This window comes from Coenobita brevimanus, chromosome 74 (genome assembly GCF_032717465.1).
Source record: "Coenobita brevimanus isolate Jiangsu-jjx chromosome 74, ASM3271746v2, whole genome shotgun sequence".
Lineage (NCBI taxonomy): Eukaryota > Metazoa > Arthropoda > Malacostraca > Decapoda > Coenobitidae > Coenobita > Coenobita brevimanus.
In genome coordinates this window covers 9284073-9306484 of record NC_137027.1, presented here as the reverse complement: position 1 = coordinate 9306484, position 22412 = coordinate 9284073, and the positions used below count along the sequence as shown (strand labels likewise).

Below are 22412 nucleotides of genomic sequence, written 5' to 3'. Positions count from 1 at the left end.
GATTTCAGTCAACTTTTTAGAAGGAATCTCTCTCTCTCTCTCTCTTACACACACACACACACACACACACACACACACACATCCACACACACACACACACAAAAAAACTTACCTAAGCGTTCAAAAACCGGCCAGTCCACCTGCCTTGCATATTCGTGCCAGGATAACCAAGTAGGCAGACAGGAAGGTGGTGGAGGGAGGAGGAAGGTAGAGAGTGGAAGGGCAGGATAAAGGTAGAGAAAGAGGGACGGAAGGAAGGAGGGAGGAAAGGAGGAGGGTAGGCGGGCAGGCAGGCAGACAGGCAGGAGAGGCAATTATGGACGTACTCACAAAGCAATGTAACGAGACTGAGAGAGGCAGGAGGTAGAGGAAGGAAGACAGGCAAGAAAATGGCGAGAGGGAGGTAGAGAAGGGTATGGACTAGGAGGGAAGGCAGAGAGATAGTTGGAGGTAAGCAGGAAGGTAAGCAGGGAGGAAGAGAGACGTAAAGAGAGGCAGATGGTGAAGGAAGAGAGGTACTGAGAGGCAGGAAGATAGGCAGGGAAGTAGGAAGGGAAGAAGAGACAGTTGGTAGGCAGGTAGTAAGGGCTTTAACGAACCCACGTGTCTTGCGTTGTGGTGGCGCGAGTGTGCTGAGCCGACTCCCAAGTTCAAGGTCACACACACACACACACACACACACACACACACACACACACACATATATATATATATATATATATATATATAATATTCTGAATCCCTCCACACGTTATGGAGGGAGGGAGCGGGGATGGGCAAATCTGAAAAAAAAAAAAAAAATGACATTTCGCTCCTGACTTCAGTCGTAGGGTTAACATCACAGGATAAGAAAAATAAGCGTCCACGTCACAGTTGTGGCACCTGTGCGTGCGAGCAAGTTTTTTTTTTTTTTTTTTTTTTTTTTGCCTTTTTCTTCCACATTTCGCTCTTTGGATGAAAATGACTGGTACCACTGGAAGGAAGTTTTCATGACGGTTACAAAAAGTTATGACTTGCCATGGTTCATCTCATAACAGGAAAAAAAATATATAGTGCTCTTTTCTTAACCCGTGGAAGTACGTTTTCCTTTCTCTGTCATAATTGGTTCTCTTGGGGAAAAGCTCTGACACTCCTGGAAGACAACTTTCGTGGCAATTGTAAATGGTATAACCTGCCACGGCTGGGTCAATAGCGGAGAGAGTACAGATTTTCTTTTTATTTATTTATCTCTTTATCTATCTATTTATTCATTAATCTTATGGTGGCTATCAAGCAGGGAAATTTTACAAACCGTATGAGCATGACTTTTACACACCAAATTTCGGCTGAAGTATAGTGCTCTTGCTCGCTTCGCTCGCTGGAACACTAAAACAGTACTCAAACGATTTAGGTCCAAAGTGTGCAACCCAAGTCCTCTCCACTGGTTTTACAGAACATGAAGTTAAGAAGAAAGAGTTTAAATAGAGAGAAATATCAGTAAGGAGGGAAAAAGAGTGTCTGAGGTCCTCGATTCCTTCAACACTAAGATTCTGGTGGGAGAAAAGAAAAAAAGAAAAGGAAAAGAAAAATGGAAACTCTGAGAGAACATAAACCTGCGTGGCAATGGCTGGCTGGGTGCGCAAAAAAAAAAAAAAAGAAGACGAGAGAGAGAGAGAGAGATGAAAAAAGAAAAATGAAAAGAAAAAAATTAGGGAAGTATAAGAAAAAAAACAGGAAAGACATTATACTGGAGGGATAAGGAGAGATGTTTTTATTTATTTTTTTCTAAGTTTACTATAATCATTTGGTGTAAAAAAAATGTTATTAACAAGACTTTGTACTGAGGGTATTATTATTATTATTATTATTATTTTTATTATATTCAGCATTGGGCTTCTCTCAGCTAAATAAAATCGTTAAGTGTTAGTGGGAATAAAATACTTATAGTTCTTTTACCTTAACTGGACCAGGTTTTTGGTTTCTTGTACCCACAGGTAGAAACGCACACATCCACGAATATACACAAGCAGAAACGCACACACCAATAAACACACACACACAAGGAAAAAATGTACACACTCATAAAATACAAAAAACAGAAGCGCACATATAAACACACACAAGCCAAAACGCACATATTCATGAACTTACACAAGCAGAAGCGCACCTATGAACACACACAAGCCGAAACGCACATATAAACTTACACAAGACGGAACGCAGACACTCATAAACATACTCAAGCAGAAACGTACACACCAAGGAATGTGCACGTGTCGCAACAAACACGCACAGAATCTCAAGTAAGGCTGGACAGGTACCTCTATTGCGCATTACACGAAAGGGTGAGGGAAAGAACCCAGAGATGAATGGAACCAGTATCTGTCTAAAATAAGAAAAGAAAAAGAAAAAATCAAACACACAAAAAACGTAAGAAATAGATAAAACCTGGACCTGTTAAAAAGAAAAAGAAAAACAGAACACACAAAATACATAAAATATAAATAATTATTAAAGAGAAATAATTAGGAAAAGGTTAAAAAGCAAATTATGAAAAAGCATAAAATAAAAGAACCCCAAAAATGATAAACAAGTATAAAAAAAAAAAAAAAATACAATATGACCAATAAGGATAAAACCAATTACAAAAACACAACAAAAAATAATAAACCAGGATAAAAACCAAAGTATAAAAAGAAACAAAAGAAAACAAAAAATAATAATTACGGGTGAAAAACAGCTTATGAAAAAAACGATAAATAAGGATGCAATTAATCATAAAAAACAAAAAATGTATATAAATAAGGATAAAAAATAATAAAAAGAACGCACAGTATGATAAATAAAGATAAAAAACAACTTATAAAAAACAATATGATTACAAATGAGACAAATTATAAAACACAAAAACAACATATGATAAAAAGGATAAAAAAAGAAATTATTAAAAAACATAACGTGAAGAGAACTCATAAATCCTAAATGGGGATAAAAAACCAAATAATTCTAAAAAAATAACATAAAAAGAACCATAATATGATAAATAAAAATAAAGACACAAATTCTAAAAAAAATAACATGAAAAGAACCCATTAATAATAAAGGATAAAAAAAATAATTAAAACACAACACAGAAAGAACCATAAATAATAAATATGAACCCCCGAATAATAAAAAAGAACCCATAACTGATTTAAAAAAAAAAAACATAACTGATAAAAAAAGAGACCCATCACTGATAAAAAAAAAACACACACAACTAAAAATGAAGGATCAAACTGAACCCAGATCTGATAAAAACGAACCTAAAAGTGATAAAAAGGCTGATAAAAAACACCCAGAATAAAACAGAGCCTTGAACTGATGAAAAGTGTCCCAAAATGATTAAAAAAAAAAAAAAAAAAAGAACCCACGCCTGATAAGACATGCCCAGAATAAATGTGAACCCAAATTCGATAAAAATAACCCCATGAGTGATATCTCCCGAACCCCTCAACGGATTTCGACCTCAAGGGATCAAAGGTCAAGATCATTTGGGGTCGACTTCTTTTATCGAGTGCATCAATAACACTCTTGTGGGCGCGAAATCTCATGAACCCATTGACGGATTTTCACCAAACTTTTGTCAGCAATTTGTATGAAGATATAATAATCTGATTAGGTCAACAAATTCAAGGGGTCAAAGGTCAAGGTCATATGGGGCTGACTCAATTTATCCTTGCGAGTGTGTATATGGGGTTGACTCAGTTTATCCTTGCAAGCGTGCGTCTGTAAAACTATTGTGGGCACGGTATCTCCTAAACCCATTGACGGATTCTGACCAAACTTTTGTCGGTGATACAGTACGAAGGGACGATGAACTGATTGGTTGGCAAGGTCATGGAGTTTGTATGGAGAGTCCGTGCGCAAGGTGGCGGAGGCATATCAAGCGACAACTTGCGTCAACAAGTCGGTGCCCAAGTTCTAGGCGTTTATATTTATTAGAACTGGAGGGGTTTGATACAGCCTTCATTAACCCCTGAGAAGTAAGTGATCCTCCCAAACCTGAATAAAATCGTCTGGAAATATCAAGAATAAAATTTTAAAATCCTCAGGCTGAAGGGTAACAAAGATAACGCAAGGCACAAAGTTGGTAATTTGTGACAAAGAAGTGAAGTTTGTTCCTTGAGTAAGGCAGGGAGGGTCGGGCAAGAGGGGTAAGGCAAGCGAGTTGTAGCAGGTAAGGTAAGGTAAGGAGGGTAAGGGGTAGGGTAAGTCGGGTGAGGCAGGATGGGTGAGGCAAGGAGAGTAAGGCAGAGTTGGATGAGGAAAGAGAAGTGAGGCAGGAGAGGTAAAACAAGGAGGGTGAGGCAAGTGACCTAAAGCAGATGGAACAAGTATAAATAAAGTGGGAATTACGTAACAAAGGTGAAGAGAACGGGTAACAAAATGGGGAGTGAGGAAAGAGGGAAGAAGAGGAGCAGGGAAGAGACGGAAGGGAAGGGTGAGGCAGAGGAGGGGAGTAGGAGTGAGGCAGAGGGGAGGAGGAGTGAGGCAGGATGGATGAGGCAGAGAGGTGAGGTAGCGGGAAGGCAGGAATGCGTGAAGACAGATGGGACGAGACAGGTGGGAACTTCTGGGAACCCCCCGAGCAGTACATGATTAGTGGCTGCAGGTGTTAGTAGTAATGGTGGTGGTGGTGGTGGTTGTGGTGGTAATAGTAATAGTAGTAGTAGTAATAGTAGAAGTAGTGGTGGTGGTGGTGGTGGTGGTGTTGGTGGTGGTGGTGGTGGGTGGTACGTATTCTGAGCGAAGCCGATGGTGGCCATTACTATTACATGATCTCTCTCTCTCTCTCTCTCTCTCTCTCTCTCTCTCTCTCTCTCTCTCTCTCTCTCTCGTGTAATAAAATTACATGCTTCAGTCCAATAACTACAGTAAAAAAGAAACGAAAAAGGCGTACTCTCCAGTCAAAGAAAACAGTGAGGGTAGCCGATATAAACGACATAATATATCTTGCAAAGGGATCAGAATCTGTTGATGCCACATCCACACCAGTCTCGTAGACTAAGATCTTTTAATTGCACATGAACACTTGCACTGAGACACTACAGTAAGAAAAGGCCCAATACACTCAACCTGGCATAGAATGTAGTCAATGGTTCAGAATATCAAAAGGTAAATACAGAAAAATGTCACTGATGTTCTTCCATCCCCCTCCAAAAAAAAAAAAAAAAAAAAAAAAAAGGAAATCAAGATACGTCAGTCATAAACCAGGTAAAAGCTTTGCAAATTGAATTTTAGATAAGGTTGTATATCAGCTAAAGAAATTAAACAAAAAAACTAAAATACAGAAAAAAAGCACACTTCTTAACCTAAGCTAATATTAGATCCTTGTGGCCAGCTTATGAAAAACGAAAAAAAAAACAAAAAAAACGTAACGCTATGATTTTTTTTTTTTTTTTTGTGTCCGACTCTGGGCATAGGCTTCAAAGCCTGCTCTCAAGGCCCAGTAATCCTCCTACATACCATACACCTCTACATGTCACCACTTCGGCGCTAGCACCCACCGTCCATATTGAATACATGCTAGGGCTGTCTCATACAGGACTGGTGTATTGGTCTTAGCGGGGGTATTTTTACGACATGTCGGCGGGTCTTCTGGTAGATCAGTAAAGTCTGTTTTTTATTTAATTCAAATCCTTAAACTGTTCCCTGCCCCAGTGGGGATTTGAACCTGGGTCCCGTAGGACTGCAGGCCACGTCTCTACCGATTGAGCCACCGCCTCCCCCTAATGCTACAATATGCAAAAGAAATCAGTCAAAACCCATAAAAGTCACTGACGTCAGGAAGAATACAATGGACAAGCGTGTGGGCAGTTCTCATGCATTTAGAATGAAGAAAGAAAAGACGCTGTTTATCTACTTCTTCATAAAATAAGTCTATATTGTATTAATTTGTAAGCACAGCATCAGATTGTGTCGTAATAAATATCTATCTTCTTGGTGACTGTTATGATCGTGTTGGGGGCGGTGGTTGTGATGGTCATACTGATGGTGGTAGTGGTTGTGGTGGTGGTGGTGGCAGTACTGCTGATGGTGGTGGTGGTGGTGGTAGTGCTGATGGTGGTGGTGGTGGTGGTGGTAGTGCTGATGGTGGTGGTGGTGGTGGTAATACGATGATGGTGGGGGTGGGGGTGGTTGTCATGATCATGCTGGTAGTAATGATGATGGTTGAGGTACTGGTAGGTGTGATGTGCATTAGATAATATTGTTAGCTGTGGTAGTAATGGCTGTAGTGGTGACAGTCATACTGCTGATGACAGTGGTAGCAGAGTGGTGGTGATGGTGATACTCTTGGTCGCATCTGAGGGAAAAAAAATAATGGTCTCAAAGGTTAATGGTGACAGTATACACTCAGGCTCTTGCACTCAATCATCTGAACATAACAATCTGACGTTAGGTAGATTAGAATACTAGAGTTGTCCCGACCATGAAGGAGTTAATGTATGAACTGTCACCATCGACTCTATCATGCTCGAGACCTCCTAAGTGTCCTACTCCAGCTAATGCCAGACGATTTCATGCAGTTGAGTCGTAGGAGCCTGAATGTTAGGCACAATAGTCACTGTTTACTCACTTTATACCTTGACGTCTTTTATATCTTCCTCTCGGTACCGCCAGACAATTTTTATTCTTTTCATTTTTTTTTTTTTTTACTGGAGGGGTTAGATACAGCTGTCATAAACACCCTCACCATAGCAAGTCTCTCTGTTCTCTGCTTTTTTCAGGGGATTTTTTTTTTTTTTTTTTTGTTACTGGAGGGGTTAGATGCAGCCTACACATTAATCCTCACCACAGACGTCCCTCCCTTAAGGTGAATAAAACCGTCTAGTGTCGGCAGGATGTAATACAAAAGATGTCCTAGGATAAAAACAGCAGATGGATAAAATTGATACAATTTCTGATTCTGACTCCTCGCGAAGGTGACTTTGGCTTGTGGCAATTCGATTACAGTCAGGACAAAAGTTTGCCTAGTATTTAAGTGCATTTATTCTACTGCATCTCGCACTCAGGGCACCTCTGCCACTTTCCTCCCTGGCACATCATATAAAAAAGAATCACCAGTGAGAAGAGAAATATACAAAGCCTCTCTCAGCTTAGGAAAATTAGCCTGCAAAGGCTTGTGAGAAATTGTAGAGGTGAATTATTAGGAGAGGTGAGAGGTAGATGTTAAATATTATAGGCAGTAAGAGGTAGAGTTGGAAATAGGGGAGTGAAAAGTAGGGGTGAAATATTAGGAGAAAAGTAGAGGAGGAGGAGGTGAACTATTAGGTGAAGTGAGAAGCAGAAGTGAAATGTCTGGAGAAATGAAAAGTAGGAAAGGTGAAATATCAAATGTGAAAAAACAGAAAAGGTTAAATCTTAAGGAAACTGAGATGCAGAAGATGTAAATATTAGCCCGCAGAGGGGAGTAAGATAGCAGAGGAGGGGAAGTAAGATAGCAAAAGTGATAATTTTAGGCACGCTATTGTCCCCCAGTGTACGCAAAGGCTATATAATAACCAAAAATACTTAATCATATTTATCTTCGTTATCCTGCGTCGATCCTGCCACCCCATGCCGAGTAAGTGGGTGGGAGTGGGGGGTGAATTAAGCCCTTAAGAGCCTGTCCCCCTCCTTCCCCGCCCATTTTATTTTTTTCATCCGTGCCACCTTCAGACGATTTTATTCAGCATAAGAGAGATTTGAGATGTAGGGGTAAGTTGTAGCCTTCATTAACGCTTTCATTACCAGATTTTAATTCATTCCGTGCCGCCAGACAGTTTATTCATCTTAAAAAAAAAAAAAAATCATTCTGAATAGATTAAAGAAGTCTAGATCCATCCCCCTACATTAGGAAAATCTCTCCTAAAACAAAATGGCCTGTAGTGAAGAAAAAAGAAAGAAACAAGATGGCACCATTACTCAGACGTCCATTTTAATGTTAGTACTGCTATCTTCAGACGATTTTATTCAGCTTAGGGGAGACTTTTGGAACTGGAAGAGTTAGTTATAGCCTTCACTGATCCCTTCACTACAGGAGATTCTTCCCATGTTGAATAAAATCGTCCCCTTAGAATACTGTTGAAATGAAAAAGACATGATAGTAGTGAAGGGGTCAAGCATAATGTGAAAGAGAATGAGTTGCAATTGTTTTACTTAGATAATTTTCATTACCAAACGGGCGCGGCCTTTCCTTATTTCTTACTGAAGTGAGTCTTTCACAGGTTACTTGTTACGATTCATAGCTTGCCATAGATACATGGTATTTTAAAAAATTTCCCTGTGAAATAAGTGAATGCTTCTTTATATCATACATACCGTCATCCCGATGAAGTTACCACCAAGAGCAGAACTTGCTGCCAAACTCCAAACGCACGTCTTACCTTTGGCATAATTTGAAATTCTCTACCGATATATTAGGCTTGGATAATTTCAGTTAAGATAGGTTAGGCTAGGTTAGGAATGCCCAGTTTAGGTTAGAACAGGGGAGGTTATGATGGATTAGATTAGGTTTAGTAAATTAGGACTTGGATTTGGCCTGATAGGTATTCGGGGTCTCTCTACGGTCAGGTTAAGTGGCAATCGTAGGTGGTTAAAAATTAATGGGGTCTGGGGCGAAGCCCGTAGATAATGAAGAGTTAGGTTTGGATAGATTAGGTTAAGCTGGGTCGTTAGGTTTGCTATAGATTTGAATGTTTGATGCACTGACGCGTCCCGTCGTGATGGTGTGATCTTGAGTAATCAACGCGTCCAATCTGTTACAGGCAGACACGAGCGATCTGGCGGCTTGCTTAGGTATCCCAAAATACTGTAGGTATATATTGTGTTTTCCAGTCACTTTCTGCAGTCAAAATTCAACACTTAACTATCAGTGTTGCATATGTGCCAAAATGACTTTCCTTCAGATTGTGTGTAAGAATGTAGTTGGAATCCCAAGACACTCTGCAGGGGGAACGTCCCCATCGGTGACGGAAATGCTTAATGATTCAGAAAAATAAAAGTTCCTAGCTTACATAAATAAATGAATAAGTAAATAAATAAAGGAATGCAGGAAGTACTGAGCAATTGAATGTGGAAATATGGCTACAACATGATTGCCTGAGGACCTGAGCAATCGGAATCTCCCTCTCTGTGGCGGGAAGGATTCAAAATGTATTTGGTCCCGTATTGGCCTTGAAGACGACTCCAGACAAGACAGGGGCTTTCCTCCATAGCAAAATCTACCTGGCAACTGCCTCACCTCTCCCTCCCATTCCATCTACCACTCTCTCTCTCCCCTCTCCCCCTCCCGTCCACTCCATCTCTCTCTCTCCCCTCGCCCCTTCCAATCCCCACAACCTCTCTCTCTCTCTCTCTCTCTCTCTCTCTCTCTCTCTCTCTCTCTCTCTCTGTCTTCTCCTTTCCTCTCATCCCCAACTCCTCTTCCTCTTCCCTATCCACATCCTTCTTCCTGTCGCTTCTGTTTCACGTGCTACTTGCTTTTCTTTCTTTGTTATTGTCTGTCTCTCCCGTTTTCTTCCTTTCTTCACCTACTTGTCTTTCCTCTCTCATCGCCCCTCACCCCCATTTCTCTCTCTCTCTCCCTCCTCCTCTCTCTCTCTCTCTCTCTCTCTCTCTCTCTCTCTCTCTCTCTGTCCATTCTCCTCTTCTTCTCTCCAGTTATGCCTCTCCTCTCCTTTACTGTCCCACGTTCACTGTTCATTTACTTCATATCCTTTTCCTTTTGTTCAGTACCCTCTCCCCTTTAGAGTCCCCCCTACTATTCTTTCACCATTACTTGCTTCTTCACTCCTCTTGTATCCCTCCCATATTTTCGCTGTCCTGTCTCGTAATTTATGTGTCCTCTATTGTTCGTTCGATCCTTCCACCTGATGTAATCTTTCCACTTCCTATCAATCTTTCTCAATGCCTGTCTGCCCCTTCTTTCCTTCCCTTCTCTCTTTCCTTCCCCTCTTATATCTATCTCCATCCTCCCCTTCTCCTCGTCCCCCCTGTCTTATAGATATCATTCACACTTTTCCTGTTCATCTCTCAGTCCTTCCTGCCTTCTATCCCTTCCCCCTGCTCCTCAATTCCTGTCTTTAATTTTTTCCTTCTCCTCTCTCTCTTTTCTCTCCAGCCTCTGTTTCTTCTCGTCTCTCTCTCTCTCTTCTCATCGACTTAATAATTGGTTTTCCTTCTCCTATTGTTGGCTCATCCCCTTCCCACCTTCTCGTCTCCCTCCCCCTCTCCCATGCAATTTCTATCTTACCCTCCCTCATCTCTCACACCCACCACCACCTAATCATTTCTCCCCCCTCTTAGGTCTGTCTCCCTACTTCCTCCTCTCACCACCTCCACCCCCAATACGCTCCTCTCTCTCTCTCTCTCTCTCTCTCTCTCTCTCTCTCTCTCTCTCTCCCTCATTCCTCTTCTACGTACTCCCTTCCTTTTTCTCCCCTCCTCTCTCCTCCTTTATCTCCCTCCTTCCTTTCTTCTCATCCTTGACCCTGTCCTAAGTTCCTCTCCTCCTTTGCCCTCCACAAATTCAACTCACCCTTCCCACTCCCCTCTTCCCCCTCTCATACCTCTCCCCTTCCCTCTCCTCCCTCTGTCAACCCTTTCCCAACCTAAAATTATCCCCTCCCCAGAGGCAGCCCTAAAAAATTCCTTAAATATTCCCTTCCATTCTAGATTTATCCCCCTCCCCCTCATCTTCCTTCCCACCGCCACTCCCTCTACCCCTTCCCTCATCTTTTTGCCCCCAATCCCCCTTCACCCCCTCCCCCTCCTCTTCACACCAATTTTACTACACAGTCCTCCCCTCCCCTTCCCGTCACACCAATTTTACAACACACCCCTCCCTTCCCCTTCACACCAATTTTACTACACACCCCTCCCCTACCCCTCCCCTCAGCCCTCCTGCCCCCAAGCCACCTCAATCACAACTCTTGGAAACCTCTATCATTCGTAGCTCACTGACTCATATCCTGTTTTGGCCACGTGCAGTTAACTTTATTCTTTTTATTTATTTATTTATCTGTCTATATTTATTTATGCATTTATATTTTGAAAGACATCTGCTGAAATGGTTGAAAATAATCTCCATTAATCTGTGCACAACGATGACCCATTTTTTATTTCGTTCTATGTACACAGTGCTATTTTTTTCAGCTTTGGAAAATCCTCTCTAACTGAAAAGGGTAGTTCCCCGTGCCCCCTAACACCTACCTTACATAATGTCCCCCCTCCCCCCATCTTCCTGTTCCACCACCACCACCACCCCTTCCCCCTGACCTAACCACAGCTCCCCCTTTCCCCCTCGCCTACTCCCTTCATCCTGTTCTATCCTTTATCCCTTCCCTTCTATCCTACCCACAACCTCTCTCCCCCTTCCTCTCCTTCCTGTTCCACCTCCCCCTCCCCTTTCCCCCCAGTCCTACCCACGCCCTCCCTCCCCCCAGGCCTCACCTTTCGTCCCCCAGCTCCCAAACTTCCCCAGAGTGAAGAGAGGATAAATACGCTGTGTGTCTCAACCCAGGGCGTACAGCAACATTAGCCCTCACCACGAACGCACCCACACACGCACCATGAGGAAGGTAGGAGACTGGTTAAGTGAATCGGCTTCTCTTCTCTCCCCTCTCTGTCTGTTTCTTTTTCTACCTGTCGGTCTATTCTAGCTGTCTACCTGTCTGTCTGTCTGTCTGTCTGTCTCTCTATCTGTCTGTCTGTCTGTCTGTCTCTCTATCTGTCTGTCTGTCTGTCTGTCTCTCTATCTGTCTGTCTGTCTGTCTGTCTCTCTATCTGTCTGTCTGTCTGTCTGCCTGTCCCTTTTTTTTCCAACTATCTGTCTGTCTGTTTATTTATCTATCTGTCTGCCTGTCTGTCTATCTGTCTGTTCGTCTATTTATCTATCTATCACACACACACACACACACACACACACACACACACACACACACACCACTCTCTCTCTCTCTCTCTCTCTCTCTCTCCTCACACAGGGACTGGAAGATGAGTGATGAGAGTGAGAGTGCCGAGCGAAATTCACATTGTTCATCATCTTCAACCTCCCTTGCAAGACGATAAACTGTGAAACACTCCTTTGAGCGAATATTTAAGAAGATCCAGTTTTGTAGGTACTAACTTTCGCATATAAGGGAATTTCAGTGACAAAAAATAATGCATAAAAGGAAGCTTGATCAGAAACTGGTTGCATGAAGGGTATTTGTGTGTGTGTGTGTGTGTGTGTGTGTGTGTGTGTGTGTGTGTGTGTGTGTGTGTGTGTGTGTGTGTGTGTGTGTGTGTGTGTGTGTGTGTGTTTATATTTTTGTGTACGATGTGTGATTATTACTTGCTATCCTTCCAACATTTCTTGATAGTCTGATGATAGCTGTGATGATTTTGAGTTCAGGATTTCCTTTTAGTGGATCATGCTCAGTTTCTTAAAGCATTGAGAATATCTGTTAGGTAAGGAATGATCTGTTGATGAATAAATACCTTAACCTGAAAATAGGCTTTGGATGGAAGACACGATGATGATGATGAGGAGGAGGAAGATGATTTTTGTGTGTGAATACTGCTTGTAGTTCTTTCACTTTCGTACCTTCTCTTTCCTTGTTTCTTGGTCCTACCTCCTTAAGTTGGGAAATGATAAGGATGCTGCTGCTGCTGATGATGGTGAGTGTTGTAGTGATGGCGAGACCTGCGCTTCCTTCCAACATACCATTAGTGTACTGTGGCGAGTCATGGCTTCTGTATACCTTCTACCTTACCCCTAGTTCGAAAGAAGCCACAGTGAAAGATGACCTGTTTAGTGTTTAGTTAAGAGTTAGAGGCTTGGCAAAACTAACCTCGGAACAGTTCGCGTTATACTGTTATAAGTACAGCCCGGAAATCCTTTGAACTATCGCCCAAGGTCGAAATAACGATAGGTTATTGCACTTCGAGGCAAGAACAATCCTGGCTCAGAGAGGCTTGTGACGTCACGCAGAGGAGGGTTGTGGCAGAAGGAGGGTATCCCCTCAGCCAGGTGTGTTCTAGCCAGGGTCGGTTGTCCATATTCTATGCACTCCTTGCCATGATCCTTCACTTACTTCCATACACACCATAACTATATTACCAGGTAAGATAACAGTATGCCCTCTATCTCTGCTTTATTTATTAAGATTTGCCCACTCAACTTGTGTCAGTTTTTACAAAGGAAAGCACACTCTCAAGCAAGACGTGTAAAATAATAGTACCTAAAACAATTATATTTTTCATTTGGTGATATCACACCTTCTCTGCACTTTTTGCACTTATATTCAGAGTGTATCAAACAACAGTTCTTTTGACCCTGCTACCAACAACACAGGCCTTCATTTGTTCAGAAACCATGACTATGATTTTCCTCCAGCTAGGGGCAAGATTAGAGGGTGACCTGAATCTCTGAAGCAAAATATAGGTTAGTCTAATAATCCACATCTTCCCCCTGCCAGGTCCTGCTCTTGGTGGCTGCCTGTGCGGTGGTAGGGATGGCCTGGGCTGACCCAAATCCTGACCCAGACCCTGCCCCTGCCCCTGCTCCTGCCCCAATCCCAGACCCTGACCCCCACGGCGGCGGGGGGCGGTTTGGCAGACGACGTCCCTACGGTCGTGGCAGGGGTATTGGTGGTTTGGTGGGGTCGCTGCTGTCGGGGCTGGGAGGAGGACACGTGCAGATCTCATTCGGACATGGTGGTCACAGGGGTGGCCATAGGGGTGGATATGGTGGACACAAGTTCGACCACCATCATGGAGGCGGACACTTCGGTGGACACGGCGGACATTTTGGTGGACACGGAGGGGGACATTTTGGTGGACACGGAGGCGGACATGGAGGCAGCCATTTCGGTGGACACGGAGGCGGACATATCGGTGGTCATGGCGGCGGACATCATGGAGGCAGCCATATTGGTGGGCATGGCGGTAATCTTTTGGGAGGTCATGGACACGGCGACAGTCATGGGCATGGTTTTGATGTCCGCAGCGGTGGCAGGCGAGGTCACCGTCACTAGAGGTCAACAGCATCACCGGACAAGCTCTCTATCATCACAACCCACACTCATCACTCATCACTCAATAAATTCATCCATAAAGAACAACCAGTGTGATTTTAATGTCCTTTTTTAGACCCACGTGCTTGATGGTTTGGCAGGTATATTGTTTTGATCAGTGTGTGTGTGTGTGTGTGTGTGTGTGTGTGTGTGTGTGTGTGTGTGTGTGTGTGCGCGCGCATGTGTGTGCAGTTCAAACAGTTTTATTCCTACTTTAATCAAACGTCGTGAAATTTTTGAAGGTTAGTCAGGGGGTTGACATTGTTTTTTTGGAATACAGGTTAAAGGTCAAGGTTAAACGTGAAGGTCAGCTTAAACAATCTTAACCTGATTTAGACCAAACTGGTGGGATGGCTGAGTGTAAGGAGAGGATGGACTTATGCAATTTTGAGAACGATCCATCAGAGGTCACACTCACAGGGCAAGGACAAGGAAAGTTCGATCGGTGTTTGTCTGTGTGTTAACAAAATAAAATTAAGAAGCTATGATCTCGTTGGGTGGAAATATTGAGGGTCAGCCAAGGGATTGACCTATTGTTTTTGAGAACGCTAAATCAGTGGTAAAGGTCACAAAGCAATGTCAATTTAGATTTTTTTTTCAGATTTTTCTCAAACTTGGTGGAAGGGTTGAGGGGTAAGACAAGGATAAAACATTTCAATTTTCAGAGGTCAATCAAGGGTCAAGCTCAAAAGGCAGGGTCAAAGGCTGACTTCATTTGGACCAAATTTAGTGGGAAAATTGGAGTTCAGCCAAGAATTATTCCATTCGATTTTGAAATTAATTGGTCAAAGGTCAAGGTAACAGGGCTAGGTCAATGCAAATAGTTTTAAGCCGATATTTACCAAGCCTGATGGAAGGGTTTTGGCTCAGTCAAGGGTGAGGTAATTCGGCTGTAAGAATAATCAATCGAAGGTCAAGGTCACAGGGCAAAGTTAAGTGTCCGGCCCAAACACTAATTGTCACGAACGGGTATTCCCCCCTCTGACACTCGTTCTTGTTAGGGTGCTGCAGTACTATAGTTTACGTCAAAGTGAACCTAGAACAACAGCAAAAACAAAAACAACACCAAAAACAACAAAACGACATCAACAAAAGAAAAAACAGTAAAACAACAATAACAAAAACCAACTACAACAACAGGTTTTTGTGCTTTCCATTTCCATTCTTCCTAGAAAAGATATAAATATCCCTTGAGTGTGCTGACGAGTCCCGTTTCCTTCATGCACGGATCAGCATTTTTGTCGGTTAAGAAGACTCCCTAGCACCTCTTTCTTTCCCGAATATTCTAGATACACACAGACGAAGAAGAAAAACCCTGACATCAACACAAAAGTAGACTAAAATTAAGGAACATACACAATTTCGTCCCTACTTTCCCCATGATGTATAGCAGCCGACGCACAAGCGATGGTGGCACACTCTAGCGGCGATCAGCACAACTACAAAGAGTCCAGCTGGTGTGTTACGATTCATTTGGCCTCACGAAGATACTCTGAATTATTTAGCATCCCTCTTTCACTTTCCTTAACCAATTCCATCCTATTATGTATACTGTATTTTATTTTTGCTGGCTTCAGACGATTTTACTCACCTTTGGATACGTATTTCGTGATGGAGTTGGATACAGCGTTCATTAATCCCTCCACAACGGGTAATCTGATCCAAAGTAAACATAATCCCTTACAGCAAGAAAAATATAATAAAACACGGCATGGAAATTAAGGGGTTAAGTCAAGGGCTTGAGTTGAGAGTAACCAGTGTTGGAGAAGGAGCAGAACTTATACTCCTTTCACCTTAACTTGGCCCAGATTTTGTTTCTTTTGCACCTTAGTTCACGTAGCTCAATGGCAGAAAAAGACATTACGGTGGTGTACGTCCTTTCCACGGCACTTCTCGACTAACATCATATGCTAGTGTTAATCTATCGTTACAACTCGGCATTTAAGAAAGAGTGAGGGTAGTTTTAGGCCAAGTTAGAGTAAAAAGAGTATAACCGGAAACGCCGCCCTGGTTGTTAACTTATCTTATAAACGTAATTGCCCTTCTCAAGCACATGCATCTCGGCCACTTAAACCATACCTTAATCTTCAGAGTGGGGCCCGTATTCTCGTCGGTTAAGAAAGATCCCTAACACCTCTTCCTAAGCCATTTATTTGCTTATTACTTGTTACCAACCACTTCTGTGTCGCTTAAATAATTCAAATACCACCATACCCAGCATAAACATAGAAACTGATATTAACCATCCGCATCCAGAAATAAATCGCAAAGAAAGAGGTGCTAGGGATCTCCGAATATTGAGCCACTCGTCTTCTCGGTACTCCTATTGATTTAGTAACTTCCTGAATAATAATACCTTAGTTTGTTAAGAATTAATGAGAAAAATACCAGGAAGTCTTAAACGGACTCACAGGATGAATCATTTTCCCTGAATCTAAACCAAGCCTCGATAGACGTCTGACTTTTTTTTTTTTTTTTTTTTGGGGGGGGGGTAATTTTGATGGCACTGGATAACTGTAAGATTTCTTTCTATTTTTTCTTTTTTTTTTCTTGTTCTTCGGTGGTAATGACCTCTTTTGTTACGTTCCCACGTTTTTATGTAAATAGTCAGTTACTAATTTTAGGGTAGCCCAGTGATCGTGAAGGCTTAACGAAGATGAATTTAAGCTATATAGTTCGAAAAGTCTAAACAAATCAGAAAATCATTGCCAAGAGAGAGCAGAAATAAAATCAAAATAGCGTCCCAAGAATTAAGAGGTAAAAAAAAAATCAGAACAAATCCCTGTCGTAACTGATGATTGGATTTGCAGGAAGGACGAAAACATGAAAGTGCCGAGTCTTTCCACAACCTCGTGTTTATGCTGGGAAAAAACAGATAAAAGATAAGTGGGAATATGGTGTAACTCTGTGGATCTGGGGCTTGCTTCCTTATCTCTCTACATTATAGGCTACTGCTGTTCATTCCCTTCAACCATTTTTCTTTACTTCTTGGCAATTCTATTCTGCTTAAGAGATCAGATTATGGATGCGAATGGGTGGGATGGGTGGGAGGGAAAAATTGTTTGGTAAGATCAAGAGGGAGGAAGTTAATCAAAGCTATAGCTACAGTTACCACAAAAAGAATAGTTGAGTCTAAACAAAAAGCTTCTTCAGCCTCTTCACTGTACCAATGAATGCATGAAATAAATTACTTATAGTAGGAGAAGAAAACCTGACTTCATACACGCGACGTAAGGACAGAAAGCCTCCATCTCTTGTAGCTTTAAAATTGCTGACTTTGTTCTTGCATCAGTACAGCCTTTATTATTAACCTTGTGAGCTTTACATACCACTACTTTGAACACTAAAACACTTAGATACATCAGAGAACCGACCAGCCAGCATCAGGGACACGGGGTAAAGGGCCTTCACGGAACCGCAATCAACACATCATAATCTCAACCTCCACCTAGCACGTCAATATCCCTGCCTTCGTGTCCTGCCTTACAGTCCCCACACACGTATTTTCCGAGCTGCCATGACGAGGATAAGAACGAAATTTAGGAAGAAATTGGATGACTGTGAAATCAGTCTGAATCTTAATTTTTTTCCTGCTTTGTTCCGGCAGCTTCCCACGTTAGACTGGGCAATGAAGATGATCATGATGAGGATGGTAGTAATGATTATGGTGGTAATGGTGATGCTGCTGATGATGATTGTTATGACGTGATACTGGTAGTGCTGATTATGATGATGATGATGAGGATTATGGTGGTGGTGATTATGAAGATGACGGTGAAGATGATGAGCTTTGGGAAGAAACTGGATGGCCATGAAAGCAGTCTGCCTTTTATTTTCTTCTTTATCCTTCCTTACCCTTGAAAAAAATAATAACCAAATGTTCCCTAATAGTTTCTTCTTAAGTCCTCCCTCCTCCCTAATAAATAATACTAATGATATATAAAATAAATGGGATAAACAGGCAGAGAAGATACCTTAGTTCTAAAAGATGGACTATTGTAAGTAGAGGGTATACTGAGTGATTACGAAATATTTTTAACCTTGGTATGCCCTACGGTATTTCCCGTCAGGGTTAAATAAGGTGGTAAACGAGTAAACACGTGATTAGATAAACAAATGAATAAATAATGATAATAATAAAAAAAAAATAATAATAATAAGTATAATAATAATAATAATAATAATAATTATTATTATTATTATTATTATTATTATAATAACAACAACAAATAAAAGTAGATAACAATAAAAAGTATATCCATGGCTAGGAAAGGAATACAGAAGTAAACCAATGAATATATATAAAAAATAATAATCTATACAAATTAAAATTCAAAAAGGTAAATTATTATATTCGTAACTAAATAAATACCCAGATAAGTAAATAAATAGACAGATAAATAAGAAAAAAATCGTGTAAATAGATGATGGATAAGTAAGTAAAACAGATAAAGGGAAATTTGCTAATAAAACAACAGAAAGTATGTGAAAATAAATAAAAACGAGATAACCTGAATGAAATCTTCTGGTAGTAACAAAAGCAATGTAAACAAAGATTTTATATTTATAACGTGGTTAATGGAGACTATTTCTTTTTACTGACTCTTTTATTTCCTCCTAAGTTAGCTATAATAGTCTAAGGGTAGTAATCATGAGAGAGAGAGAGAGAGAGAGAGAGAGAGAGAGAGATCCACTTTCATACAAGCCACTCACTTTCATCCCCTTTTCCACAAACTGCAAACCCAACTACATCAGCACGGCGAATCACTTCATTTCTCATCCTAACCACTCCCAAAGAATCCTACTCACTATAAGACCAGCTCTCGTAAGGAAGTGGTTAATTTTGGCAGAAGGTTAGATATTTTGGTTGCCTCAGGATACTATTAATCAACCATGAATTGAAAGGACGTAAAAAGGCATACTCAGTAAAACATGAAAAGGGTTATGAGAAATAGGTAACGCTGAGGAGCCCCTTGATCAAAACAGAATTGGGTTGCACAATATTTGGACCACTCCGTACAAGGAATAAATGAGGCAAATAAGGTGGAATGAGTGAGAAAGATGATGGAAGCTATTAGGTAAAAAGAGATGACAATATAGGGACTAGAAAGGAGGCAGGTGACAGGAGGGGATGAGGAACACCGTATTATGGAAAGGGAAAGGCTAACCTGCTGTGAGATGCTGTCCTTTTGCTTATACTTTCACTTTCGCCTGGGTGCGGGGGTGGAATGTATAAATAATAGCTGTAAGACTGGAGTACTTAACACTGTGCTTCTCCTTTATTCTTGATACCACGAGAAAATTTATCTGCGCCCCGCGAAGCGAGAGAAGATATTTGTTCACTTTGTGTTGCATTGCTTTGTGTGTGTGTGTGTGTGTGTGTGTGTGTGTGTGTGTGTGTGTGTGTGTGTGTGTGTGTGTGTGTGTGTGTGTGTGTGTGTGTGTGTGTGTGTGTGTGTGTGTGTGTGTGTGTGTGTGTGTGTGAACAAACAACTCAAGAAGATTCAATCTGATTTTAGCCATAATTGGTGAAGGGGTTGAGGACTTGTCATGGACTTTTTTTTTTTTTTTTTCCAGTAGATAAAATGTCAAGGTCACAGAGTTAAGTCAAAGTTTGATCTGAGAGGGTCAACGTATACAATGCTGACTGAGTTTAGATCAAACCTGGGGGAGGGACTGAGAGTAAGGCAAGTACAAAGGTCTTCAATTTTGAGAACCAACAGTCAAGGGTCAATGCCACAGGACAAGACCATATTTCGAACTGCGTGGCTGTGTGTGAACAAAATGACTATATGAATTTTTATGTGACTTGAATTCATCTTGGCGAAAGGGTCGAGGATCACCCAAGGAGTTGATCCTTTGCATCTGAGAACAATAGGTCAAAGGTCAGGTTACATGGTATCATCAACTTTACTGTTTTTATCTTATTTATACTAAACTTTGTGAGAGACTTCAAGGTGCGGCAAGGATAATCAGGTTCAGTTTCTGGGAACAACCAGTCAAAAGTCAAGATTATATGGAAATGTCAAATGTCAGGGTCAAGGGCAAGGTCAACTCAAACAGTTTTTATCTAATTTGCATGAAAGTTGGTGGAAGTGTTAAGAGTTAGACAAGGATGAAATTATTCAATTCTGAGAGCAATCAGTCAATGGTCAAGGGTAAATGGCAAGATCCAAGTTGGGCCCGTATTTCTATGTGTGAATAAAATAAATGTCACAATTTTTACTCGGTTTGATTCAGACTTGGTTGAAGGGTTAATAATAAGTTAAAGAGTTGATCTGTCAATTTTGAGAACAACAGGTATAAGGTCGAGATAACTGAAATTATGTCTGAATTACACCAAACTTAGTAGAAGGGTTAAGGGTAAGGCAAGGATATGAAGATTTGATTTATGAACAATGTCAAAGTGAGAGGTTATGAGGAAAGGTCAAAAGACAAGGTCAATTCCGATAATTCTGATCTGGTTTGGATCAGTCTTGGTGGAAATGTCAGTCTGGCAAAAATGAAGTAATTCGGTTTGCAGGGCAATTAGTTAAGTTCAGGATCACAAGGCAAAGTCAAATGTCCGTCTCTAAGACCAAGTGGTGGAAGTGGTTGTTGCAATTTTTGAGTGCTTCTTCTCGTTTAATTATTTACTTATTTACTTATTTCTATTCTTCCAACATGTATCATAATATTCGGTTTTCATGCCAGTTTTTCCTGGGACTTTTACCACCCTGAACATGTCTGGAATATTCTGATAAATCAAAAGCCAGCATGTAACAGGGAGTGATCATGGTGCGTATAGTGAGGTGCAGTGCTTTGGTCATGAAGTCTGGGCTGAAGCAGGTTTGAATCCCTAACGGGCAGAGATTTTCTACAAGCACTCTCACATCTCGTTACCTGTTCTCTACCACTCTACTGCTCCCTGTTCGGCAATAACTGACACTGTTCCCCTCATTGCCGGGCTGATGGCTGGGTGGCAAGGAGCACAAAACAAATGTAACAACTGGACGAAATTTTAACAGCATTTAATAAAAATTGTTAACAAAAACCCTTAAGTAAATACAGATAGAATAAATATACATAACAGTTTGATGATTGTGTTTGGATTATAAAGTAAGGTCAACAGCACAGTCCCAAGGCATGAGGTGATCATGGTATTGGGATAAATCAGAGATGCTGCAGAAGATCAAGCAGTCAGAAAAACAGGCTTTAGGTGGCCAAGGCTATCAGACACTAGCATGGCAAAAGCTGTTAACGATGTAGTGTAAATGACGAGAACCAAACTCAGCATCATTTAAAGGAGGGCCTCACCAGATAGATCACGTACAGCCAAGAGATCAACCATGGCGATGATTATGGTAGCTGCCGATTCCAGGACGGCCATGCCCATGCCCGCCAAATCCGTGGCCACCGTGTCCATGCCCGCCAAATCCATGGCCACCGTGTCCATGCCCGCCAAATCCGTGGCCACCGTGCCCATGCCCGCCAAGTCCATGACCGCCGAATCCATGACCGTGGAGAGCTTCATGGTGGTCGTGTCCGGTTATCGTGAGACCGCCATTGCCGAAAGTAACGTGGAAGTGCGGGCTCCCTTGGTGATACCCCCCGCCATGCCCTCCTCCTCCATGCCTCCCGCCGTAGCCATGCCCGCTGCCAAAGAGTAGGGTCGGGTTGTTGGGAGAGCGGTGTGGGAGTGCCGCAGGGAGTGCCACAGGGGCGGGGAGTGCCAGAGAGAGGCCCAGGACACCACAGAGGGACACCACTACCAGAGTCTGTGGAGCAAGCATCATCGTCATCATCCTTGCTCTACTTCCCATTACTACATGTAGTGGGACGAATGCAAAATAGGAACTGGTAAGCACAATAATAATAATAATAATAACAATAATAAGAACAACATGAATAATAATAAGCCTAACTAGAATACCGTAAAATTATTCAAGGATAATTTTGATCATGAAAAACTTCACACTGCCAATGCCTACAACTTCCAGTGAATTCCAAAAGAGTTATGGCAGAAATCCGCCAGTTTGTAGGTTTATGACAAAATCATAGAGCAACTACATTTTGTAAATACGAGCGTTCCGTACTTGGCTGTCTACGAAACTCGAGCTACAGCAAATTTAGATGTCTTCCATGGCAAGGCAGAGTTTGAGAATGCACTAAACCACCCCAGACAGACATGGAGGAGCAAAAAGCACCTCAGATGAAGCGAAGGTAGCGTTGGGTACTCCCCCTACCCCTCGTTATCCTCACTTAGCAACACATGAGGGAAGGGGTGAGAAATAAGACGGGGATGGTGGAGTAAGAAGGTGTTTTTCTCATTTCTCTTCAGGAAAACGGTCTGTCCCTCCCTCTCTCACTGCA

General features: G+C 41.8%; 1 protein-coding gene across 1 annotated transcript; it reads left to right on the top strand.

Moving 5' to 3' along the window:
- Positions 1 to 11554: 11554 nt before the first annotated feature.
- On the top strand, positions 11555 to 14075 carry LOC145407855 (uncharacterized). The gene is made up of 2 exons (XM_080278711.1): positions 11555 to 11582; positions 13464 to 14075. Exons 1-2 carry the CDS (start codon positions 11574 to 11576, stop codon positions 14019 to 14021), a joined length of 567 nt encoding a protein of 188 aa, XP_080134837.1. The 5' UTR covers positions 11555 to 11573; the 3' UTR covers positions 14022 to 14075.
- Positions 14076 to 22412: the final 8337 nt, after the last annotated feature.